Source organism: Schistocerca gregaria, chromosome 9 (genome assembly GCF_023897955.1).
Source record: "Schistocerca gregaria isolate iqSchGreg1 chromosome 9, iqSchGreg1.2, whole genome shotgun sequence".
Classification (NCBI taxonomy): domain Eukaryota; kingdom Metazoa; phylum Arthropoda; class Insecta; order Orthoptera; family Acrididae; genus Schistocerca; species Schistocerca gregaria.
Genome location: NC_064928.1, coordinates 165,302,106 through 165,329,996, shown reverse-complemented (window position 1 = coordinate 165,329,996; position 27,891 = coordinate 165,302,106). Strand labels below are relative to the sequence as shown.

General features: G+C 40.3%; 1 protein-coding gene across 18 annotated transcripts in view; it reads right to left on the bottom strand.

Annotated features, from left to right (window-relative positions):
• The window catches only part of LOC126291830 (gastrula zinc finger protein XlCGF57.1-like), a 308,343-nt gene that overhangs the window by 187,108 nt on the left and 93,344 nt on the right, over window positions 1-27,891 (bottom strand). For 16 of the 18 annotated variants that reach the window (XR_007551891.1, XR_007551890.1, XM_049985529.1 and 13 more), the window contains 2 exons: window positions 17,846-17,914; window positions 4,314-4,418 (listed from right to left, as the gene is read on the bottom strand). Coding sequence is in view for 16 of the 18 variants with exons in the window: in XM_049985529.1 (XP_049841486.1) it covers window positions 4,314-4,418; window positions 17,846-17,914 (174 nt within the window). In the remaining 2 variants the exon portion in view is untranslated. The remainder of the gene's footprint in view (window positions 1-4,313; window positions 4,419-17,845; window positions 17,915-27,891) is intronic. The other 2 variants (XM_049985534.1, XM_049985536.1) reach the window with 1 other exon arrangement.

Sequence of the window (27,891 nt, the reverse complement as noted above, 5' to 3'; positions counted from 1 at the left end):
AACACCTTGTATACAATTAAATAAGCAGTGTACAGAACCGACTGGTGCCTCTTCTTGTTAAAAGTCCTCCCCACTAAACTAATTTTTCCATATCGTTCACAAGCAAATCTAATGTTCTACAGGCAATTACTTGATACAAAGCTTGACCTCCCTCTACTTCAGTTGCTGATGGGTCTTCCACGTTTTACAGTCATGGTCCATGAAACTTTTGTTCCTGATGTTTTGACCAGAATCGTGTTGGACTTTGTCATACATGCTCCTGGTTCTCCCTAGATTGCTGACTGATGGGTGAGATGGCAGAGGGAGAAATAAATACCATAAAAAGGACGAATGATCAGAAAAGAAAATCCTTTTTAAAAATAAAATTTCTCAATCAATTCTGTAGAGCTGCTGTTGATCACTAAGTTTCATGGCTTCTTTTTTACTTTTATAATTGGCCCTATGTTTATACGAGGTTGTCATCACAAAGTAAAACGATTTTTTTTTTTTTCTTTTTTAAAGCATCTTTATTTATTGATCAACATCAACTTTGTCCCCTTCTTCAGAGTAATTCCCCTCAGATATAACACCTGTGCCACCACTTTTCCCAATATTGGAAGCACTTCTGGAACTCACTTTTCATTATGGTGTTCAACTTCTTAAGCAATTCTGGTTTTATCTCATCAATGGTGGCAAAGAAACGTAGAGTCATGGTTCTCTTCAGTCTCAGAAGAGAAAGAAGTCGCAGAGAGCCATGTCTAGCAAACACAGTGATTGAGGCAACATAATGGTTTTGTTTTTAGGCAAAAAATCCAGAAAAAAGTATTGGGATGAGAGAAGAAGTATTATCATGAGTGGTTTTCCCACAATTCTGGTCATTTTCTTCAGTTTGCTTCATGCAAATAGCATATAACTTATAAACAATGCAACTGCACAGCTGGAACTCATGACACATTATCCTTTTGTAATCTAAGAAAACAGTAGGAACCTCCTTCACATGTGATCAAACTTGTTTAATATTTTTCAGTGTTTGTTTCTGTTGACAACACTGAGTCTTGATTTTGACGTCATACCTGTATACCCACCCTTTGTCACCTGTTATAACCTTCTAAATAAGTTCTGGGTCATTCTCCACTTCATTCACCAATTCCTGAATGATGTCTATGCGACGTCATTTTAGGTCAAAATTCAACAATTTTGGAAAAAAACTTTGCTGCTATGCATTTCATGCCTAAAATGTCTGAAAAAATTGCTTGGCATAAGCAGAGGATATGCTGATAACATCAGCAACCTCTCTGATGGTGATTCAACAAGTTCCCCAAAACCATTTTCTTTCCACTTCAACAATGTTATCGTAACTCATGAGCTAGGGCATCCAGGTCGGTTCTCATCTTCAACATCTTCTGGACCCTCCTTGAAACATTTTTACCACTCATCAACTCTTGTCTTCCTCATAGCACATTTGCCAAAAGCAACATTCAACCTTTACAATGTGGTGCTGCACTTTATCCCATCCTTCAAGCAAAATGTAATACAAATTCTTTGATCCTTCTTTCAGGAAAGGAAAAATTTGCCGAGCACTTAAAAACACATATAACCTGTTTGACTGTCAACAATAAACTAAGTATTCAAAACAACTGAAAATGCAAACATACATTGGCTAATTTTGTATAAAAAAATTTTGAAATCTGATATATGAAGCCTGCAAGATTAAAAAACTCCTGTTACTTTTCAATCACCCTTGTATATATTTTGATGATTTCTCTATATAGGTGTAGATCATAGCTCATCATTGTAGATAAAATTTTGATACTGAAGAACTTCACTTCATGTTTCCTTAACTGAAGAGCGTACTCTATTACAGCTTTCCCTTCCCGGCAAAGGATTTTGTGACACACATTGTAACCCTCTTCTGCTAGATGGTTCTGAATTGCAGCATGTAAAATGATAGGGAGTAACATAACCACGTCAGTGAGTGAGAAACAGTGTGTTGTTATCAAGGAGAATTGCCTCACTTTAATCCTCGTATCACTGAAAAGATGAATGAAATAAATATTAGTGTCAGTGGTGTTGAGAAACAGCTGAAATTGTTACAATTGAACAAAGCTCCAAGGGACCGATTCTTCACTGCATTTATGGCATAGTTAGCCCCTCTTCTAACTATCATCTATCATAGAACCCTTGAACAAACAACCATGACCAGTTCTTGGAAAAAAGCACAGGTCACACCCCTCTACAAGAAAGGCAGTAGAAGTTATCCAAAAACTACCATCCAATATCCCTGACATCGATTTGTTGTAGAATCTTATAAAATATTTTGAGCTCCAAAATAATGAGGCATCTTGAACAGAATGACTCCTCAATGCCAACCAGCGCGGATTTAGAAAATATCAATCATGTGAAACCCAACCTGCACTAGTTTTTCAAGAAGCATTTGACTGACCACACCTACAACTATTGTCAAAAGTGTGATCATATGGGGTATCAAGTGAAATTTGTGATTGGACCGAGGACTTTTTAGCAGGCAGGATGCAGCATGTTATCTTGAATGGAGAGTCATTGTCAGATGTAGAAGTAACTTTGGATGTAACCCAGGGAAGTGTTTTGGGACCATTGCTGTTTATGTTGTATATTAATGACATTACATATTTTAATAGTAACATCTGAATTTTTGCAGATAATGCAGTTATCTAAATGACGCACTGTATGAAAGAAGCTGCTTAAATATTCAACTAGAGCTTGATAAGACTTCAAAGTGGTGCCGAGATGGTAACTTGCTTTAAATCTTCAGAAATGTAAAACTGTGTACTTCACGCAATAAAAGTACATAATATGTTATGATAATGAGTCACAGATGAAATCGGTCAACTCATACAAATACCTAATTGAAACACTTTGTAGGGATATGAAATGGAATGATCACAAAGGCTCAGTTGTGGGTAAAGCAGGTGGTAGACTTCCGTTTATTGGTAGAATAACGGGGAAGTGCAATCAGTCTACAAAGGAGATTGCTTACAAATCACTCATGTGACTCATCCTAAAATATTGCTCAAATGTGTGGGGCCCGTACCAAATAGGTCTAACAGGGGATATTGAACATATACAGAGAAGGGCAGCACAAATGGTCACAGGTTTGTTTAATTTATGTGAGAGTATCACAGAGACATGGAAAGAACTGAACTGGAAGACTCTTTAAGATAGATGTAAACTATCCCCAGAAAATCTACTAACAATGTTTCACGAACCGCTTTAAATTACTTTAAGAATACACTATAATCCCCTACATATCGCTCACATAGAGATCCTGAGGATAAGACTGGAATAATTACTGCATGCACGGAGGCTGTCAAACAATCATTCTTCCCATGCTTCATACGTCAATGAAATGGGGTGAAACTCTAATAACTGGTACAATGGAATGTAGCCTCTGCCATGCTCTTGTGGCAGTTTGCAGATAACTGATGTAGATGTAGTTTCAAATTCAAATAGTTTGCTCACACAGGCGAGTACTCTCTCCCTTGGCATGACAATGCCAGACCACACACAACATTTGCAACAATCAATAGCATTGGGTTCACTGTCATCAAACATCTTCCATAACTGTCAAGACTTGGCTCCATCCAGTATTCACCTGTTTCCAAAACTTAAATAACACTTTCAAGGACTTCACTTTGATAGTAATGATGCAGTGCAAGCAGAGGTGAGATTGTGGGTCCATCAACAAAGTCAAAAATTCTACAATGACGGTGTCAACAAATTGGTTTTTTGTTGTGACAAATGTGTTTGTCACCAGGGTGACTATGCTGAGAAATAAGTACATTAACATGAAGAATACAGATGTATAAGGTTAATACATTTTGTTTCATTTAAAAAGCTGTAACGGTTTTCACATACAAAACTCAGAGGGATTACTTTCCAGGATACCCTTGTACAGGGAATCTTATATACCCTGGATGCCAGTAGAGGAAGAAGTTTATCCTTTACAGATCTGAGGGCTTGACATATTTTCTTTGTTGATCTGAAAACTGGTATGGCATTATGTTTCTGTAAAATCTTACTGATCTAATAAGATGCATTTTTTTATCATTGTCCCTAGGACTTTTATTTGGTGGCAAAGTTCTATTTATTCATTTCCTGAAAAGTCATTTTTCTGGAAAGTCTGCTTCAGATGTTTCAGTTCACCATGTAGGTGTCCTGGTGTGCAAATTCTTTTGGCTCTGTTAGTGAGAGTTTTCATGACACCCCTTTTTTGTGTGGGTGGCTGTCAGAGCTCTTATGTAAATATCTGCTACTAACACACCAGTGGCAAACAAGACACTGGGAAAACAACTCACCTGCCCATCATCCTCGCTCGCTGCCTCCTCTTCATCTTCTTCATTCTCTGTTTTATCAATATTGTATGTGATAGGCCCAATATAATCTTCTGAAAGTGAACATTCCTGAAACAGTTGAAAGAAAATGCTACATAAGACGAGAGATGAGATACAAAACACACTTTCAAGCAAAATTACAGAAAAATAATGAGGCCGCTTCCTTTGGTTTCAGTCTAACAAACACCTTTGAGGAAGTGATTCCTGCTATGAATATGCTACTGTCAAGCATCATACAACAAATATATTGAACAACACTGTTGCTGAAATGTAAAACCACTACAGTTGTCATTATCCTTATCTACATCTTACAGTGTAGTGTCTATTGGGACATTCCCAGCAATACTGCTGTCAACATTTGACCCTGTTCCAGGCCAACTGTTCTACAGTGTAATCTCTTATTCTTTTCCATTTCATCCAGCATTTTTGGGATTCTACTTACTATGTTGTTCTGTCTTTCCACTGTACTTCAATAGCTGTTGTTCGAATTCCTTTCCCTCATAGTGCATGTCCCATCCAGTCATGTTCCCTTTTCTTAACCAGGTTTAGGATAGGTCTTTCTTCCTTTACTCTTAGCAGTACACAGTTGACCAAAAAGTTGTTACCACCAATATGAAGTATATATTTGAGTGGTGCCTCTTCTGTTGTACATGTCCAACAGAACAGACACCACTCATGATGACATTGCTGGTGGACACATTTATATGAAATAGAGAATGGGGAAAGAAAGGAAAGGAGTGGGGGAAATTAGTGAATTCCATCCCTACAGGGTATTGTGGAATGCAATAGTGAAAGTTGAAAATTTGTTCCGGGCTAGAACTTGAACTCTAGCTTCTCATGAGCAGTTGCCTTAACCACTTTGGTTATCTGGACACAATCCCTGACAAACTCAAATGTTCAAACTTATCACGCGCTGCAATGCAATGTCCCTTTGTCCACTAACATCTACTCACAAATTACCGATTCCCACAGGAATTCAGATGATGACAGTGCATCTGAACTGAAACAAGGATCAGAAGTTCGTCACACTCTTACAGAAATGTAAGACAGGTGTCTGATATGTCAGACTTGTCCACCAGAACAGATGCCACTTATGATGATGCAGCTGGTACATAACAAGACACCAGTCTAATATAACTGTTTCTGTAAAAGTGTGAGACAATCAATGCTCATTTCATTGCGGATGCACTAATATCATTTGAACTTCTACATAATTTGTGAGCAGGGGATTAATGGATGAGGGATGATGCAGTGCAGCATGTGGTAAGCTGGAAATTTGATTTGATTTGGGACTGTGTCCATATGGCTGAAGCAGTCAAGGCAACAACTCACGAGAAGTGATAAATCCATTTTAAAGTCCCAATCCAGCACAAATTTTCAACTTTTGCCATTGCACTACCACACTGCCCTGTGCAGCTGAAAGTCACAAATTCCTGTCCATCCCTTTTCTTTCTCTCCCCATTCTCTGTTTGATATAAAACCAACCAGATGGATGTGTCCGGGTCACCCTCAATAGTAACAGTTTTATAATGATCCTCAAAGCCACTTTACTGCCCATCGACTGCATGAGAAATTTGTGCACTTCGAATCTGTGACTAGTGACTGTAAAGGAAACAGTGGACACCCAAAAAGGATTTGGATGGTAAATAATGTTGTAAATGTTTAGACAGAATGATTAGGAGTCCAGGAAAGTAATGTACAAGATAAGCATCAGAAACAGGAATCTCATGGACAAATGTCTTGAGAATTCTCCAGCTTGAAATGAGAGTGAAGCTGTACAACATTCCAATGATACAGGCCCTATCTGACACTGATAAAACTGCTTATGTATAAACTGCAGAAGTGTTATGAGAAATGATACTCGCGGAGTCTGATTGCTCTTTATGTTAAATGATGTCACATTTCATGTCTATGACAATGTGAATAACCACAATTCGGTCATTTGGAGAGCAGACAATCCCCATGAACTAAGAGAGCATACTCAATCCTATCCAAAAGCTTAACAAATGGTGCAATATTTTTAGGTTTGATGTACTTGGTGCATATTTATTTAAAGATCAGACCACAACAGGAGATTCTTACCTGGATATGTTGCGGAATTTTACTGTTGATAATCTTTCCCTTACAGTCATAAAATTATGTTACTTCCAGCATGATGGTGCACTAGCAAATTATTTCTTAGATGCTCGACATTATCAGGATGAAATATCTGGTAGACGCTGGATAGGAAGAGGTGGACCTTTGGCATAGTTGCCCCAGTCACCTGATATGATTTCGTATGATTCCTGGTTATGAGGAATGATGAAAGAAAATGTGCATGGTGCAAGGCCTACTGACATTAATGACCATAAAGAACACATACCACAAGTTGTCCACTCTACACCAAGGGAAATATCTGAAAGTGCTATGGCTTGTACAGTGAAAAGACTACACATGCATTTAGAACCAAGGATTATAGGTCGAAGAAGTGCACTAATTTCATTTGGACTTGTGTTCGTGGAGTGTGAACTTTTATATTAAAGCAAAATAAAATAAGAATAAAATAATAATAAATAATGAAATAAAAGTTAATCCCATATAAGGGTGACATCTTTTTGGACAACTCTGTATTTCACTGCTGTTCAGCTTTGTTCACCAATTTTATAGTCTCCAGTCTCCTCCAAATCCACATCTCAAATGCTTCAATTCTGTCTGTCTCGTTGATTGTCCAGCTTCCACAAAATGGAGAAAAACACTCCACATGAAGCAATTAACCATTTTTTAAAATTCTGTCCCAAATTTTCTGCAATGTTAGAAATTATATAAAAAATGCTTAAGATCTGCTAATATCTATTGAATGCATGGTAATAAAACATCCAAATTAATGTTAATAAACCTTTCTTTTTCTGAAAAGCTTGCTTTGCCATTGCAATTCTTGATCTTATTTCTTTTTCACTCATCCCATTGTCAGTTAACATGGCCCCCAAATATCTGTACTATTTAACAGCATGTCACCTGGATGTTGATGGAATGTCACACCACAGCACATAACAGTGCACTTACCCTTGAGAGAATGTAAACACAGCATCATATTGGTTGGCAGTAATGGATACAGCAGTATGTGCAGCAGTAGGCGACACTGTAGCATACACACAAAAAAGGGGGAGAATATATATTTTTTCTTTTGGCATTTGAGGTGTCTCAACCAGCAACAGATGTCAACCAACAAGTTTTCTGCAGCAGGATATTTCGCACTAATCCAGTGGAGGTCCTAACTTGCTCCCGCTGAACGGGAAGTGTAGTAAGTCCAAACAGGTGAATTGAGCCTTGCATTCTGTTTTTATCATAAGTTTTTAATATAAAAACTTTAAAAAATTGTTGTATTTGCTCATTCTTCAGAGGGATCAGAAAAAAATTGCTTAATATCTGCTACTGTCTTTTGAATGCATGGTAATAAAACATTCGGATTCACAATACTGATTTGTGTATTGACAGTGTTCAGTAATACTGCTTGAATACTGCTCAGCAGTTTGGGATCCGTACCAGATAGGGTTGATAGAAGAGATAGAGAAGATCCAACGGAGAGCAGCGTGCTTCGTTACAGGATCATTTAGTAATCACGAAAGCATTACGGAGATAATAGATAAACTCCAGTGGAAGACTCTGCAGGAGAGATGCTCAGTAGCTCGGTACAGGCTTTTGTTAAAGTTTCGAGAACATACCTTCACCGAAGAGACAAGCAGTATATTGCTCCCTCCTACGTATATCTCGCGACCATGAGGATAACATCAGAGAGATTAGAGCCCACACAGAAGTATACCAACAATCCTTCTTTCCACGAACAATATGAGACTGGAATAGAAGGGAGAACCGATAGAGGTACTCAGGGTGCCCTCCGCCACACACCGTCAGGTGGGTTGCGGAGTATGGATGTAGATGTAGATGTACGCAGGTTTTGTTTACTAAGAGGGTAAAACTACTAGAAGGTGCAGTCATGCCTTTGCTGAAAGCTGATAACTTCACCAGTTTTCAACACTCTGCACAAGACTACAATGTACTATTACTTTTAAAAAATGCTTACTGTATTTAGTCGAATCTAAGACGCACTCGAATCTAAGCCACACCTGAAAAATGAGACTCGAAATAAAGAAAAAAAAATCCCGAATCTAAGCCGCACGTGAAATTTGAGACTCGAAATTCAAGGGGAGAAAAAAGTTTTAGGCCGCACCTCCAAATCGAAACAAAGTTGTTCCATTATAATACAAGACACAATTTAGGTCGAATGCATGACGATACAGCTACAGTAGTTTGGTTCAAGTCGTAAGCTTAGCAGTTAAGCTTTACCAGGTAGCCATTACTATGCGTCAGGCGCTCCGTCCGTATTTATACGGGTACCCTTCCTTTCTCACGTTCTTCGTCTGGTTTGAATCAATTGCTTATTTTGCTTTGATCTGATAAGTGCCGTTTTCTTTGTTATAGGTGTTTATGTCACTCTAAGCTGAAAATGCATTACTGTACTGTGTCATGCATTGTTTGTCGCATTCTGATAGTGCGTGTTTACGGCCTGTCGCCGCTCGCGGCATGGCTTGCTTTTGTGCACGCTACCGCCCCTTACAATTAAAAAAAAAAAAGAGAGAGGAATTGTCTCATTAACAACAAATAGCAGTCTCCTGCCATTGTTTCGCTACTTACACTGCTGCTTTCTTTGATAATGATTAACAAGAACCAAATAATACACTGTGTATGATAGAACATGTTCTGAACGAGAGTTAGGCGAAAATTATTCTCCGTTTGAAAATCTTTGCGGCCGCTTCTTTAGTACATCAAATTCTGCACAGAAATTAGTCATCTTAGATTTAAAAATCTAGTCAGTTGCCTTGCTTGATTTCTGACTGTATCACTATTAGGCATAAGAATGATACATATATAAACAAGACACGTTATGTATATTCTTCCGCTTTTGCTGTTGTCTCACTCTAGTTTCGTAGCTTATTAGGCAGACAGGATTTAAATGAGATAGCAGCAAACACGAAAGAATACATGGCAAAATGTTTATATCCGTATTCTTTCTTATAGTGAAAAGAATACTGCATGTGATTCACATTTAGTCAGGTTCCTATTAACAACCATCTCTTCTCACAGCTAGGAAAACATTCAGAACGTAGTGTTGGCCATATTGACAAACATCCCAAACAGTCTTGCCTGACGGATTTTCGTAGTACATTAAAATTCTGCTACATTCAAAGATGAACAATACAGAATTTGTATTTACTTCGTTGGATAATGTATGAAAATGCAGTGGTCGAAACTCAGGGCGGAGAAAAAAAAGCTCGTCTTCCACCTTTTTTTTTTTTTTAATTTATTTACTGATGCAGAGGTTTTAGCGCCAGTATTTATCTTAGTGCCTACAAAGCATGCCCGTGTAGCGCTACATACATTCGACGTCAGAAGTTAGTTGCGGCGGCACCTACCAACATTTTTTGGAACTTCCGCTTGCTTTGTACTCGATTCTAAGCCGCAGGCGGTTTTTTGGAGTACAAAAACCGGAAAAAAGTGCGGCTTAGATTCGAGTAAATACGGTATATTGCATCTTAGCGCACAATCATTTATTGTATTACAACATGGAAATATTGCTCATATGTACAGTTCGAAACAATACCAGTACATTCTGACATTTTTAACAGTTCTCTAGAGTTCTTTTGTCATGCTGTGATGTCACTCAGCATTGTCATGCTGCTTACTCGGTGGTGCACCAAGCTACTCCAAGCTGGGATGCCGAATCGTGGAACAAACAAAAGCCCCATGCAGGTGCCACAACTTGTGGAAGAACTGCAATCACTGGCTCACTTTGAAGATGCATAGCATCCATCTGTATAAGCATTACATGCAAAACAGATGACAACAACCCACAAAAAATGTTTTCTATTCATAACTACCAAACTATTACATGGTTTCATCTATCATGAACATCATTCATCATTTAGAGAGATATAGAGCTACAAATCAGTCTGACAGGGTGATATGTTAAATCACAAATGATATGGAAAGGTTTAAAGATCATGACTGAATTTAAAGTAACAGAAATACTGTTGATGATTTCAATTGTACGGCCATTAGTCCGTGGTCAAAGGCGTGTTTCTGTGCCTAATGTTTCGCCTCCTAATTCTGGTATTATGAACACACAATTCTGTGGTTTCAATACAACATTTATTTATTACAAAAGGGACATACAACTTTGAGTATAGAATGCAGATCAAGTCAGAGGTAATTAATACTGCCTGAGTGCCTCTAACTTACAAGTATCAAGTTACAAAATCCTCACAACCCTGATTAACTTCTAGAGCGTTTATCAGTTGAACGGGACACGAGCTTATGGACCCTTCCAAAGTTCATTCATATCTTCCCATCTCTTCCCTCGTCAAGATCTATCTGGGTTTTCCTCAACATGGTGTATATACAAACATCCTTCTGTAGGAGAGTGACATCACCCCATCTGGTGCCTTCCTGACCCATCCTCGCTCAGTGAGTTTCATCAAAGATTTTGACCAGCATTTGGTACTCTTTCTTACACCTGCTCCAGAAATGTTCTACCACCTTCTGCCGTCAGTGAAACTCTTTGAACAACTCCCTTTTAACTGGTGGTTCTGGACCTGTGAGCAGTGTCATTAGTCGATCATTTACACAGAAATGTGCAAGTGTCAATGGCTCACATTCCTCTGCCCCTCAAGTAATTGGTCTCGAATTTAGTGCCGCTTCTATGCTGACCTGGATTGTGTTGAGACTTCCTTCATCCACCTGTCACCACTCTTAACACTTTCCTCAGGAAGAGTTTATCAGATCCTACCATCCATTCGCATCATCCTCCCCACCAACGCACTTTTGAGCGATGAATTTTCATTTGATAGCTCGGTGAGTAAGGTAATCATATATATTGCTTGCACGAGAGCCTGCCAGAACTCTTTCAGCTCTGTGTGCACGAGATGGCAGTTACTAAAATTTTCAGTGTAAATTGGGCGGCGCACTCCTGATCTTCCCACAAATATTTGTTGACATATCTGAGCACAGTTGCAGGTGCAAGGCACACTTTGTAGGACATGCAAATAGATCAATACATGCCTCCTTCATAATATATCCTTGGCTGAGGTATAATGGGCCAACAAAGGCTGATGTATAATGGGCCAGTGACTTCAAATTGTTTCAATGGTAAGACACATTCAGCTGATAATAGAACCTCTGTTTGTAGCGCTAAGTGAACCTTCACCACTTTGCAGAGTAGGCACCTGTATAGAACATGTTCATTTGCTTGTTGAGCTCTAAGAATCCAGAGTTCTTATCCCAGTTCAGATAACACTCTGTTTACTATAATGTGACGCAGGCGAATGTGAGTCTGCTGCTTCAGTAAGTAGGTGAAATGATGCAGTCTATCAAGAAGTACTGGATGGTGTCTATCTCTGGGTAATTCTGTGAATGGAGGCATCCACTGAAACAAACGAGACCATTATCCAAGAATGGCCTCAAACAAGGTATCTTATAATTTTATGGCAGAGGCAAATTGTTGTACAAAGAATGCAGTTTGGCCACGAAATGTTGTTGTTGAACAACCTGAATGCAATAACTACATGCTTCATGCAAGTCTAATGCTGTCAGTTCCCCAGATGTCCTATTTTCTTCCATTAACTGTTGTCTGAAATGAAGTATCCTTCCTGTAATTCACAACAGTTTGTAATAGCTACTACACTGTGTAGCTATTAAAATAGTGAGTGCTGTTTTTACCATGAAGATATGGTCTGTTAATTTTTTTTTCTTTTCTGGCAAGGGATGGTTTTTTGTCTGGATAAATTGTGGCCACTGTGTTCGGTTCTTAATTTGCCAACCTGGCCCATGGAACCATATAGTAACATGCTGTAGTTTGCAGTTATACCCTCAGAGAGCAAACTGGCTGGGTTTTCCGCACCAGGGCAGTGTCTCCACTATGATGGATTCATTAGTCTTTGTATTTCCATACCACTGTTTGACACAAAGATCTTCTACTGATTACAGGCAGCACACTATCACATGACTCAAGTCATAACTCATAGTCTTACAAAAACACTGTAGTTTCAAACTAAGGAGTGTTACTAGAACTTCCAGCCGTAGAAGAATTATCCTGTTCATAGGAGCTAGCTTGTTTTTGCTGAAAACTAATTGGACTGATACCATGTCTGAAGTGGTGCACTCTACATAAAGGACTGCTCCAAATCTATTTTCTGATGTGTCACACAATACACGGACTTGTGATTCACTGTCTTCAGGAACCCCAAGCTACTGGGGCACTTGTATGTCAAAACAGATCGCAAAGTTGGTACACACATTTACCAGTGTTTGCCAGATCAAGAGGTTACAGCTGATTTCAAGCAATTCCTCTTGAACAAATTCCCTGAAAAATAATTTTTGCTGCGATGGACAAAGGGAACAACAGACCTGATGGGTCATAGAATCTAGCGGTGCTTCAACACACTTCTCACTTGGTGGCACGACATTCTATGATACTGTTGATAACACTACTGTGAATAACATTGTACATGTCAGTCTGCATTTTCCAGTGGACTCCCAGTGCCTTCATATTTGCAGTGTTTATGTACCTTTCGAATGCCATATCTCAATCAGCTGGCTTCAGTGTGTGGTCCACTTTGCCATTGGCAGGCTGTTGGGTCCCAAGAGTGGTGTAAGTTGTAATTCAAATTAATCAGTGCACTGAATAAACACTTCACAAGTTCTTGCCACATTAGAGCTGTAAATCCAAAGATTTAGACATTACCACCATCTTGATTGTCAGGAGATTAGATTTCAGTAGATCATTCAATATCTTAGTTGGCTGAATTATGTCATGGAGACATGGGAAAGTCACAGAACTTCCATACACTGCCAGAGATTATATCAATGTCTATCACTGAAGAACATTAGCAATGATGCTGATTTCATAATATGGTGGAAGAATCAATTGATTTCTCTGTTGCCTTTGAGCTTCAAGAACCTGTTTCTAAACACCACTAATGGTGTAGCCGCTGCCCCAGTTAAAGTTTTTGTTGCATATTCTGACTGTGTTGGCTTTTTTATGACAGAATGACAATAGACAGATGGATAGTATAATATTTCTGTTTTATCAAACATAATCGTACACTATGTGACCAGAAATATCCAAACACCTAGCTGAAAATGACTTACAATTTCACAGCGCCCTCCATCATTAATACTGGAATTCAATATGGTGTTTCCCCACCCTTAGCCTTGATGACGGCTTCCATTCTCGCAGGCCTACATTCTATCAGGTGTAGGAAGGTTGCTTGTGGAATGGCAGCCCATTCTTCATGGAGTGCTGCACTGAGGACAGGTATCGATGTCAGTTGGTGAGGTCTGGCACGAAGTCGACATTCCAAAATTTCCCGAAGGTGTTCTATAGGATTCAGGTCAGGACACTGTGCAGGCCAGTCCATTACAGGGATGTTATTGTCGTGCAACCACTCCACCACAGGCCGTGCATTATGAACAGGTGTTCGATCGTGTCGAAAGATGCAATTGTCATCCCCGAATTGCTCTTCAACAGTGGAAAGCAAGAAGGTGCTTAAAACATCAATATAGGCCTGAGCTGTGATAGGCCCTGCAAAATAACAAGAGGTGCAAGCCCCTCCATGAAAAACACGACCACACCATAACAACATCGCCTCCAAATGTTACTGTTGGCACTACACACACTGTCAGATGACGTTCACCGGGCATTCACAATACTCATATCCTGCCATTGGATCGTCACATTGTGTACCGTGATTAGTCACTCCACACAACATTTTTCCACAGTTCAATTGTCCAATGTTTGCACTCCTTACACCAAATGAGGCATCGTTTGGCATTTACTGGCATGGTGTGTTGCTTATGAGCTGCCACTCGACCATGAAATCCAAGTTTTCTCACCTCCCACCTAACTGTCATAGTACTTGCAGTGCATTCTGATGCAGTTAGGAATTACTGTATGATGGTCTGGATAGATGTTTGCCTATTACACATTACTACCCTCTTCAGCTGTCGGCAGTCTCTGTCAGTCAACACGTGAGGTCGGCCTGTATGCTATTGGGCTGTATGTGTCCCTTCACATTTCCCCATTTGAAGTCCATGAGTTCTGCGGAGCACACCATTCTGCACTCTCACGATGTCTAATGACTACTGAGGTCGCTGATCTGGAGTACCTGACAGTACGTGGCACCACAATGCACCTAATATGAAAAACATATGTTGTTTTTTTTGGGGGGGGGGGGGGAGGTCCAAATACTTTTGACCACATAGTGTATGTTTGTTCAAGAGGCTGCATTCAGCAGATCTGTTGAAATCATATCATTTAATACAGTGTAGGTGTTCTGTGCAGCTTTGTGAAATTGCCCTTATTGTCTGGCCAATGCAACTGCTACCACATTCGCAAGGTATTTTATACATTCCAGGAACACCAAGACTTTTTGTAGGTCCAAAGAAAGGAAAGAATGTAACTGGCCAATTATCTGCTGATGGCTGAGTATCTCTGTGTTTTTGTTTCTGACAGAAGGCTAACTTAATATCTCAATTGCTGCAGCTGTCCTTCTCAAATATGTTTTTTATATCTCAGAATCCAGACATTCCTTGTCATAGACAGATTTTGCTCTAACAAAATGAGTAGTTAAAACTGGTTTTTCATTGGCTGGATGATGAAAAGCTTTGTGTACTGAAGTACATCTGCATCTACATACATATTCCACAAGCCACCAAATGGTGTATGGCAGAGCTTATCCTGTAACACTATAAATCACTTCCTTTCCTGTTCAATACACAGATAAAGAAAGGGAAAAATAACTGTCCACATGTCTCTATATGACATCACTTTCTCCTATCTTTTCTTTATGGTCCTTATGCAAAATGTATGTCTATGGCAGTAAGATTGTTCTGCAGTAAGCTTCAAATGCCAGTTCCCTACATTTTCTCAATAGTGTACCTTGAAAAAAACACCTCTGAACTGCTTTGATGTCTTCCTTTAATCTGTCCTATTGCAGATCCAAAACACTCAACCAGTACTCAAGAAAAGGTTGCATTAGCATCCTATATGCTGTCTCCTTTAGAGATGAACCACACTTTACTAAATTTCCTCCGATAAACCAAAGTTGACCATTTGCTTTTGCTACCACAATCCTCACATGCTCTTTCCAGTTCAAGTGACTCTGAAATGTGATGCCCAGATATTTAAACATGACTGTGTCAAGCAGGACACTACCAATACTGTATCCAAACTTTGCGGGTTCATTTTCCTTACTCATCCGCATTAACTTACATTTTTGAACATTTAGACCAAGCTGCCATTCACCATACCAACTAGAAACTTTGTCCAAGTCATATGGTATCACCATACAGTCATTCAGCTTCAACATCATTCTGTACATCACAGCATCGTCAGCCAACAATGCTTCCCTGGAACATTCCTGATGATACCCCTGTCTCTGATGAACACCCACCATCAAGGACAACATACCAGGTTCTGTTACTTAAGAAATCTTTGAGCGACTCACATATCTGGAAACTTATTCCATATGCTCATACTTTCTGCAGCTTGGTAGCATGTCAAATGCTTTTTCGGAATCTAAAAATATAGAATCTGCACATTGCCCTTCATCCATACTTCACAGTATATCATGTAAGAAAAGAGCAAGCTGAGTTTTACACGAGCGACACTTTCAAAAACCACACTGACTCACGGACATAAGCTTTTCAATCTCCAGGAAATTTATTATATTCAAACTGAGAATATGTTCTAGAATTCTGCAGTAAAGTGATGTAATGGATACTGGTACTGGTACTATGTCACCCACAAGGGACTCAGTGCTTTGGTCAAAGAACGGTACATTTGTATGATCTGCCATATCTGCATTGATGCCATCAATCTGGCCTGTTTGTGGCTACAAGGTGTAGTTTACATCATTTCTAGTTTTTTATGTATGTGTTGTTATTCTTGTTGTTATGGCCTTCTGACCAAAGATTAGTATGATGCAGCTCTCCACTTCAGTCCAAACTGTGCGAGCCTCATCTCTACATAACTACTGAATGCTGCATCCACTTGAACTTGCTTACTGTAGTTAAGCCTTGCTCTCCCACCATATCCCCCCTCCACTCCCTGCACCATTTGGACATTAGGAAAGACGTGTCACAATTTCTTTTTTCCCCCAATTTGAATCCTAGTCATTAATCATTTGATCTACCCATCTTATATTCAGCAGTATTCTGTAGACATTTCAAAAACCTCTGTTCTCTGCTTGTCTGAACTGCCTTATCTTCTCTACTTCAGTTGGCATGAGTTATTTTACTGTCCAAACAGGAAAGCTCATTTACTACTTTTGTCATGAATTTTCTTAATGTAATTTTATCAGCATCTTCTTACTTGATTTGAGTACCGTCTGTTACCTTTCTTTTGCTGTTGTTGACATTCATGTTAAAACATCCTTTCAAAACACTATCCTCTGCATTCAACTGCTCTTGCAAGTCCTTTGTTGTCTCTGATGGAATTACAATGTCATTAGCAAACCTTGAAGATTTTATTTCTTCTCCTTGGACTTCAATCCCCTTTCAAATTTCTCCTTGGTTTCATTTATTGTTTGATCAATGCACAGATTGAAAAACAATGGAGGTAGTCTACAACCCTGACTCATTTTCTTCTCAACAAATGCTTCCCTTTCACATCCCTTGACTAACATAACTTCAGTACAGTTTCTGTACAAGTTCTCACTAAGTTTTCTTTCCCTGTTTTCATCCCAGCTACCTTCAGTCAACATTGCCAAAAGCTTGCTCTAAATACTTCTTCTTTTAACTTGTCACTTATGACTGTCATATAGTCAGTGTTGCCTGTGTATTCCTACATGTCTCCAGAAAACAAACTAATCTTCCTGAAGATTGGCTACAGCCAGTTTCCCCTTTCTTCTGTACATAGTGTCAGTGTGACTTATTAAATTGATGGGTTGGTAATATTTACACTGATTGGCACCTACCAGTTTTAGAATTGGAATTATTTCATTTTCCATTAAATCTAAGGGTATTCACCTCATCCATATATCTGGCACACCAGGTAGAATAGTTGCACCATGGAGCTCAATCAATCTGAGAGAAAGTCATCTACACCACGAGTCTCATTTTGACACGGGCCTTTCAATGTTCTTTCTAATTCTTTTCTCAGTATCATATCTCCCCTCTTATCTTCATGTACTTCCCGTTCTTTTTCTATAATAGTATCTTGAAATTTGCTTCTCTTGTATAGCCCTTCTACATATTTCTTTCACCATTCAACTACCCCTTCTTTGCTCAGTATTGGCTTGCCAACTGAGCTCTTGATATACATTCTGCTGCTGTTTCTTTGTTCACAGAGAATGAACAAATAAGTAAATAAATAAATAAACATACAAATAAATTACTATTATATGCTATGCAATGTTATCCACAGCAAAATAAGAAGAATAGAAAGGTAAAGACACACTCACCTCTTTAGTAAAGCTTAGTGGGTCCTGTGCACTACTGTGGCATTCAGGCATCTCCCATTCCTGCAGACCCTGAAAAGGACACTGAGTTACTCTTGGATGTGATACAATGTCAGCATACACACTTAAGTCATATCATGACCCCCACCCATGTTCCGTCAACAATAAGCAACAAATTACATGTGCAGAGCCAGCTCTAAGTAATTTGGTGCCCTTAGAACCCCCCCCCCCCCCCTCCCAAAAGAAATGAAGTTATAATAGTATGTTTCTTATGCCTAATACAATGTTGTCCACCTATGGTAGGTGTCAAATAGCAGCTGTCAGAGTTTGCCAACCAAAGATACTTGTATGGCCACCTTGTTCTTATTCTACATATATGTTCTGCAGACAATGAAGTGTATGGCTGACAGTACTCAGCACAGACCACATGTTATGCTTTATTTCCATTCCAACCACGTATGAAACGAAGGATGACTGACTGCTAAGTCTCATTTACACTGGAGTGAATGGAAGCAAACACAAGGAATGAGCATTTTCAGACAATTCAACAGTATTCATTCCCATTGACTTGCATCTGTGAACATATGTTTATACTGGAGGGAACGGGAGACAACAAGAGAGAATGTGTCAAAATATGTCAGTTGTACAAAGTTATGAATGTTTAAGTATTTTGTTTTATTTATTTATTTTTATTGTCATGTTAGTGATCATCACATACTCCACTGGATACAATACTAGCTGTAACACCAATCAAGAACTCTGATAGAGGGGTAAGATTACTTTGCATTGTCAGTATGCTGTTTTTGATGAAGGACGAGAAATGGCATAGGTGTCTGAATTTGTGTGCAAGAGTGAAATGTGTGGAGGGATTGCACTAACATTGAATTGCTGTTCCAGTTTTACTTAGCATTATTCCCAGAATTTCATATGTCATTTGCCACTTTTTTCTTGTCCCCCCCCCCCCCCCCCTTTTACAACTGAGAAAGAAATTTAAAAGCACAAGACGAATTACTAACAAACAACAAAACAACATGAATAACTTACACTCTGGTTATTAGCAAGGATTTTATTAAAGCATGTATAAGCAAGATAATGTCAATAATGTATATTAATGAACAGTGCAGTACACAAAAAATGTGTCAAATAGGCTACTTCATAAAATCTACTATACAGATTATTGGTAGGCAGATTCTTTGGCTATGGGAAAATGATTATTCTTTCAGTTATTACATCAAAAAAAATCTAAAATAACAGTGCTACATCAACCATGTAATTACAGCTATCAAACATAAGCAAGCAAGAATAACCAGGTGTTTACTATATTTTTAATATTAGTCAGCATAATGGTTTCAAATTCGTACATTTTTACTTTAAGGGTGATTTCTTGTGCTGCACCTTTATAATCGAAAGAAATACAAAGCTTGTGTTTATTCACACAGTTCCGACCTGATGGAAGCACCTAATAAATTTGAATCTTACCTCATTTTGCATAGCCCCACTGCTGTGAATAAAAAGTAAGAAGCGATCAACAGAACATGTCATCCCCTAAAACATCTGCAAAGTAGACAGCAAACTTTCACATAAATGTCAACAGTTAAAAATGGGACCAGCTCAGAAAGTGCACACCATCAAGGACTGAGAGCAATAGGCACAGAATCTACATCTACATCTACATCTACATCTATACTCCGCAAGCCACCCAACGGTGTGTGGTGGAGGGCACTTTACGTGCCACTGTCATTACCTCTCTTTCCTGTTCCAGTCTCATATGGTTCGCAGGAAGAACGACTGTCTGAAAGCCTCCGTGCGCACTCTAATCTCTCTAATTTTACATTCGTGATCTCCTCGGATGTATAAGTAGGGGAAGTAATATATTCGATACCTCATCCAGAAACGCACCCTCTCGAAACCTGGCGAGCAAGCTACACCGCGATGCAGAGCGCCTCTCTTGCAGAGTTTGCCACTTGAGTTTGTTAAAAATCTCCGTAACGCTATCACGGTTACCAAATAACCCTGTGACGAAATGTGCCGGCAGGGTTGCCACTTACTAAATAACAGTAGCTAAACTGACAGTACTGTACACGCAGCTGGGCTAAAATGACCTCCTTGTGACATGTGGGTCGAGAGGAAGTCGACCATATTATTGGGAGAGGTTTAATGTCCTGGACTTTATTCCCCTGGAGAAAAGACCACTGTACACTCCAAAGCAATACTACATGCTGACAGACAGTGACAAGATCATCTGAGGGAACAGAATGACATGCAGGCTGAGAGAGGGGAGCTGCGGCCTTCGCAGCAGCAGCAGCCTTGTCCCTTGATACGTCAATGTGAGCACAGCATACAAAGGCTCTGAAGAGCACTGAGAGAATCTAAGCAGATGACACAATTTGGAAGCCTATGTTGCTGGTTGTACTAGGTGGGCTGATAAACAGTGTATGGCTCCACAGTAAAAATTGAGCATTGGTTTGTTTTTATTTATTTATTTATTTACATGTCAAGTTCTGTAGGGCCAAATTGAGGAGTGAATCTCCAAGGTTGCAGAACATGTCAGAACATGAAATTGCAATGTAAAAGTAATAACAGATAAAAATAAAACGTTTACGGACCCAAAAAAAGTCAAGCCATAAGTTTAAGTACTTGAAATCACCAATACAACAAGAATCAGCTTAATTTTTCAAGGCACTCCTCTACAGAATAGGAGGAGTGGCCCATGAGGAAACTCTTTAGTTTAGATTTGAAAGTGTGTGGATTTCTGTTGATATTTTTGAATTCTTGTGGTAGCTTATTGAACATGGATGCAGCAGTGTGCTGCACACCTTTCTGCACAAGAGTTAAAGAAGTCCAAACCAAATGCAGGTTTGATTGATACCTGTTCTTTTTTTCCCCCTAAGGTACGTCTTTCCACTCCTGGGATTGGAATGCCTCCTTACCCTCTCCCTTAAAACCCACATCCTTTCGTCTTTCCCTCTCCTTCCCTCTTTCCTGATGAAGCAACCGTTGGTTGCGAAAGCTTGAATTTTGTGTGTATGTTTGTGTGTCTATCAACCTGCCAGCGCTTTCATTTGGTAAGTCACATCATCTTTGTTTTTAGATATATTTTTCCCACGTGGAATGTTTCCCTCACAAACATACACACAAAATTCAAGCTTTCACAACCAGCGGTTGCTTCTTCAGGAAAGAGGGAAGGAAAAGGAAAGGGAAAGGATGTGGGTTTTAAGGGAGAGGGTAAGGGGTCATTCCGATCCCAGGAGCGGAAAGACTTACCTTAGGGGGGGGGGGGGGGTTGGAGGGGGGGGGGGGGGGGAAGGACAGGTATACACTCGTGCACACACACATATCCATCCGCACATACACAGACACAAGCAGACATTATTTCCCACATGGAATGTTTCCCCATATATAATTTACAAAGGCATACACAACATCAAGGTCAGTCTTGGAACCATCTGTGTAGACAAAGACACTGTCCCCAAGCTGCATGCAAAGTTTGAGAAACTCATTATGATACACCAGGCCAGTAGTAGTGACCTTAGGAAGTAAACAGAGTCCGAAATGAACACGGACCTCAGCATGAAGCCAGGCTGGTGAAGAGCTCGCAGTTTTGGGGAACATGTTAGGAAGAGAAAAGAAAAGCTACCCCAGCAGCAAACAAAAATGAACGCCAACAAGATAGGCACAGGTCATACTGGTGATCAATGGAATCATCAAAGAAAAGGGAGTGAACGACGGGTGACCAGGCACATAAGACAGACAGCTTGCAAAATGACTGAGGAGAACATCACACCAGTAGGACAACAGGACGTCAGCAGCCCCAGCATAACAACGGGACTAGTATAGAAGGCACCAGAGGCTGAATATATCCTGCAATGGTGGATGGTGTTAAGATGAGGGATATGCAGATGAATATACCATACATCATCCATTACGCAATTTTGAATGGACACGGGCCATGTATAAATGGAGGGGGATGGTCCAAACTGCTCCCCATGAGGTACTGCATAAAACACATGGCACAGTGAGGAAGCAAGTGCAATGAGTTGCCAGAAAAGAGACATGGGAAGACCAACAGTTTCCTATCCCAAGAATTTTGTTGTGTCAGCGAATGGAAGAAGTAATAGGCTCAGACATAGGAATGGGGGAAGAAATTCCTGGTGCTGCCAGAAGTTCATGCAGACAGTCTTGTCAGCATAAAAAGTGGAAGCCATTGTTGATGTTCCACAAATCAAGACGATTAAGACGATAAAGACATCACTGAAGAACCACTCAAGAAGACAGGTTCATTGGGAGCTGCAATACATCACAATGTCATCAACGAAAAGAGAGGCTGAGATACCTGCCGAGTGGCAATCCATAATAGGTTAATGGCTATGGCAAATAAGATAACACTGACCACAAGACTCCAAAGCACGCAGTTCTCTTGAACAAGTGTCCAACAGAGCCAAGCCCACATGTATCTTAAAAACATATTCTTTTAAAAATTCCTGGATAAAAAGTGTCAGGTGATCTCGGAAGCCCCACTTGTACATAATACAGAGGATGCCCATTCTCCAGCATGTTTTATATTCATTCTCCAAATAAAAAAAAAAACAAGAGTACAGTTTGACACTTCCACAAAAAAATTGTTCATAATATGAGTTGACAAGGTGATGAGATGATCAAACTGTTGAGGAGTGCCTATGGGATCCACCTTGGGCTTTATTGAGGAGATTCCAAGAATCGAGCCACCACACAGCTTTCCATGAATCATATGTTCTGTCACATCACAGAGAGTACTAGTGAGGGAAATTATGTGGTAGTTGGAAGGAAAGTATTTGTTAATATCAGGCTTAGGCACAGGAATGACACTTGCCTCACACCAGCAACTGGGAAATGTGCCATCTGTCCAAATGTGATTATATGTATGGAGGAGAAAGCACAGACCCTCAGGAGATAGGTGTTGAAACATCTGAATGTGAATACCATCCAGTCCTGAAGTGATGACCAGGATGGAGAGAGTGCTCCCTCATAGTAAAAACAGTATTTTTATCTCCACAATGCTGGGAGGTGAAAGATATCTTACTTGCCTCTGCTGCCCATTTAAAAGGGAGGAAGGCATGATGGTACATGGTGGAACTCAAAATGTCTGCAAAATATCAGCCGAAGGTGTTGGAGATATCAAGAGCATCTACAATGACATTGTTCGCTACAGTCAGATCAGGAATCGGGGAATGAAGCACATCCCTGAAAGGCAACACAGATTGCTCCAAACAACAGAAGGGAGAGTAAAATTGTTAAATGAGCTTTGAAAAGGATACCAACTAGTTGTTTTGCTACCCCTAAAATGTGGTGACACTGTACATGTAACTGTTTATAACAAATACAGTTCACAAGTGTGGGATAGCTTTTAAAAATGTGGAGAGCTCGTCTCTGTGCACGGACTGCATCACGGCACGCCTGAGTCCACCAGCAGATGGAGGCATGTCACAGTAAGGAAGAGGAGCAAGGTATGGAATGTTCCATGGCAGTTAGGATAGCCTTTGTAATGTATGCTACCTGTTCATCAATGCAGGTGAAATGATATTCATTGAAAGTGGACAGGGAGGAGTAGAGCTGACAGTCAGCTTTGGAAAGCTCTGCCAGTTGATTGGATGCACAGATGGAATAGGCATCAGCAAATTAATAACACAGGGGAAATGGTCACTTGAATGTGCATTGGAGAACACAGACCATTCAAGATGGTGAACAAGCTGAGTAGTACAGACTGAGAGGTGCAAATGGGGAAAAGGAGAGCTTGGAATCAGAAAGAAATGTGGGTATACTCATTTCAAACAGATTAGATTGAGCTGGTTGAAGATATCCACCAGGATAGAGCCTCTCAGACAGGAGCATGGAGAGCTCCAAATGGGATGATGGTCACTGAAGCACCTGAGCAGCAAAAATGGAGGGGGAAGTTGAGCAATAAGCTTCAACATGTTGCCCTGGAGACAGCAGAAGACAAGAGTGAGTAGACGTTGCAAAGAGAGAAGGTGAAACCGGGAAGAGAAAGACAGGCAGCAACACCTTGAAGCTGGGTGCAACTATAGATGAGGTCTCGAATGACCAATGTGACTCCCCCATGAGCCGGAGCCGCTGCCTCAAGGGGAAGGTCAAAAATGACTGAAGTGTGGGAGGTGAAAGTAATCGTGAGGGCATAATTTTGTTTCCTGGTGGCAGAAATCAACTGGACAGTATAATCGGAAGATGAACTGTAATTCAATCCTATTGGATATGATGCCATGAGTGTTCCATTGGAGAATAACCACATCCGATAATAGAAAGGAGATAGGTCACGGACGGGGGCAGTCCCCATGGTGGCTATTGAGTGCCAGTATTCAAACGCACACAATGATCAGGTTCAGAGGCTGGAGGATCCTGGCCCATTAGTTCAACTGAGGTGTAGGTATTCGCCTTCGGTTAGCCAGCGGTGGTGGTTAGTGGTGCGTCCCTGTGAAATGCAGCTCAGACGTGTGGTGGCATCGCATGGTTACATTGTTGCAGAAGAAAGCCGAGGTGGAGAAAGGGAAGACCATTAACCTTTGTTTGACTGCTTAGAACCTTGGCATTTTTCAAGTGCAGATCCAGATGTTGACTGGCTAGATGTACACAGAAAGTCATTGCAGGAGTACTCCTTTTTGGATTTCTGTGCTTCTGTTTGCAACGCATGCAATTTTGCTGATGTAAGCAAAGGTTTATTGGTATGGTGTGAACCTGCAGCAGGTGATGAAAGTATGAGCTTGGAGCTGGACAATTACACAACTGTGGGCTAAATTGGAAGTCACTGCATAGCCATGTCCTTCATAGGCTGGGGTGTTGCAAGAACTGTGCTATAATTATCAGAGGGTGATGCACAAGGTTTGACTAGCCAATATTTTCCAAGCAATGCATGAACATCCTTACAGTTGACACAGTGAGGGGATGGAGGTGGCTACACACCCTCATGAGTGCCCCTGCTGCAGGTTATGCATTTGGCTGCATTTTCACACGATCCTCATATGTGGTTGCAATGCTATTTGTAGCAACACATGGGATTCAGGATATGTGGTATGACAGTATCACAGCTAGCCTTAATTTCTGATGGAAGTACCACGCGGTCAAATGTGAGGAACAGAGTGCAGGTTGGCACTAATTCTTTATCAACCCTTTTAACATGATGCGGTGAACTGCGGCCACTCCCTGATCAGCGAGAGAGGCTGTTATTTCAGCCTTGCTCAGACCATCAAGCAGCCAAGTGTACACGACACCACAGGAGGAATTCAGAGTGCGGTGGGCCACTACTTTAATGAGATAACTGTGAAGAAGTGTTGTATTAAGTAGTTTCTGTGTTTGAAAAGCACCATCCATCTCCAAAAGCTAGGGCAACTGAGGGCTGGACTTCACAGGAGTGAGTAACAAATGGATTAATTGCTGTGGAACTGTGACCATCTTCTGTGCACAACACAGGAGGTATCAGGGTGCAGCTGGGAAAGGCATCGATTCTTCTATCTTAAACCATTTATGTTTCGAGATCAGGAGCTCATCACAGAGAAACACCCACGCTTGCCATTGTCTCAGATGGTGCACACCTTCCTGCTGGGGAACCCCCCAGATGGGGCTCACCTGCCTTAGGTGATTGTCCATGCCTCACATCACACCTCCCGGACTCAAGACAGAGGGACCAAATGGCATAGAGGAAGGCAACAGCTCAGGCAATTCCTCCTTCCTGGGTCTGGCCTTCAGCAGGGGGCACATATGATGCTTACTTTTCGCTGGGAATTATGTATTACCCAGTCATCTTTTACATCTCAAACACTTGGGCCAGCCTTCAGGAATGCACAGGAGAAAAAAAGGAAAAAAAGGAGACCTCGAATGCTAACTTGGAGGAAGGGTAAGAAAAGGAAGGACAAGGAAAGGAAGATGAGTGGCCAGGACGAATCCATACACAGTTTTACCAAGAACTTCAATTCCCCAAAGAAGGGAGGGGAAAAGACAATCAGGAGCACAGAAATAGAAGCAGTGCTGCAAAGGCTCTCTTATCTTCTATTTGTGTTCCTTACACAAGATGTATGCTGGAAGCAGGATCATTCTGCAGTCTGTCACAAATGCAGGTTCTCTCAACTTTCTCAATAGTATTTTGCAAAAAGATTGTATTCTTCGCCCAAGGATTCCAATCTGAGTTCATGTAGCATTTTGGTAACACTTGATCAAATTTACTGGCAACAAACCTAGCAGCACATCTCTGAATTGCTATGCCATCTTCCTTTAATCTAACCTAGTGGAGTTTCAAAACACTCAAGCAGTACTCAAGAATGGGCCACACAAGTGTTTTGTATGTAGTCTCCATTGTAGATGAATTACACTTTCCTAGAATTCTCCCAATAAACTTAAGTTGTCCATTTGCCTTCCCTACAATTAACCCCACAGGCTTGCTCCACTTCAAGTCACACTGCAACGTTACATCTAGATTCTTAACATACATGACTGTGCCAAGCAGTACACCACTAATACTAAATCAAACAATGGAAAATCCAGGGCAGAATGTAATAATATTATGATCAGGAAAGTTGCTACTCGCCATATAGCAGAAATACCGAGTCACAGATAGATATCCCCACCCAGTCGCCACTCCCATCATGTATTGATGCTGTTGCTCGCAGTGTGGTTTCAGTTGCCTGAGTCTGCAGTCGTATGCGTGAGTTGCACTTGTGTGTGTGTGTGTGTGTGTGTGTGTGTGTGTGTGTGTGTGTGTGTGTGTTAAAAGCTGAAAGCTTTAATTGTGAGAGTTGTCTTCTTATGCCTATCTGTGACTCAACATCTCTGCTATATGGTGAGTAGCAACTTTCATTCTCATAATTTTATTACACACGATTAATACTGTATTTGAACATTATAAAATTGTTTTCCCTACTTGTCTGGATTAATTTATATTTTTGCACATTTGGAGCAAGCAGTGATTCATCACACCAAATAGAAATTCTATTCAAACCATCCTGTAATGTTATACAGTCACTGAATGATAACACTTTCCAGTACACTATAGCACCATCAGCAAACAGTTGAAGATTGCTGCTCACCATACCCGTCAATTTGTTTATGTTTACAGAAAATACGAGCAATCCTTTTACATGTCCCTGGTGCACTCCAGACAATATCCTTGTCTCTGATGAACACTGGCAGTCCTTGACTATGTACTGGGTTCTATTACTTAAGAAGTCACTGAAACACTAACATATCATATCGGAAGATCTATTCCACAAGCTGAGATCTTAACAGTTTACAATGGGGCACTGTATCATACACTTTAGAGAGACCTAGGAATGTGAAATCTGCCTGTTGTCCTTCAACCACGGTTCACAGGATTTTATACAACAAAAAGACAAGCTGAGTTTTGCAGGAGCAAGAAATTTGTGGATGCAAATCTTGTGTTGATTTGTGGATGGAAATCTTTATCTCCCAGACAAAATTTAACAATGGAAAATCCAGGAAGAAAAAGACAGTCACTGCTCACCATATAGCGGAGATGCTGAGTCGCAGATAGGCACAACAGAAAGACTGTCACAAAATAAGCTTTCGGCCCAAGATCAAAAATAGATCACACGTACACACAAACGTACGTACGTACGTACGTACATACGTGTGTGTGTGTGTGTGTGTGTGTGTGTGTGTGTGTGTGTGTGTGAATATTTGACTGTAATTTTGTGGATCTGTTCTTTCATCCTTTTTATACGTGGGAGTTACCTGCCCTTTTTTCAGTGCCTTGGGACTTTCCGATGAGTGAGACATTCATAATAATTGCAAGACAATCTTGAAAGCACACACTATAAAACCACACGATGGTTCCATTTGGACCTGCCACCTAAGCCACTTTCAATTATTTCAGCTGCTCCTCAAACACTAGGGATGACTATTTCTACATCCTCTGCATGGGTGTTAGTGCAGCGATCAAACTATGGTATGCCTGTATGATCATTCTGTATGAATGACTTTTTAAAATTCAAAATTTAATAGTTCAGCTTTCCTGTTGTTGTATTCCACTGATGCAGCAAAATGAAAAG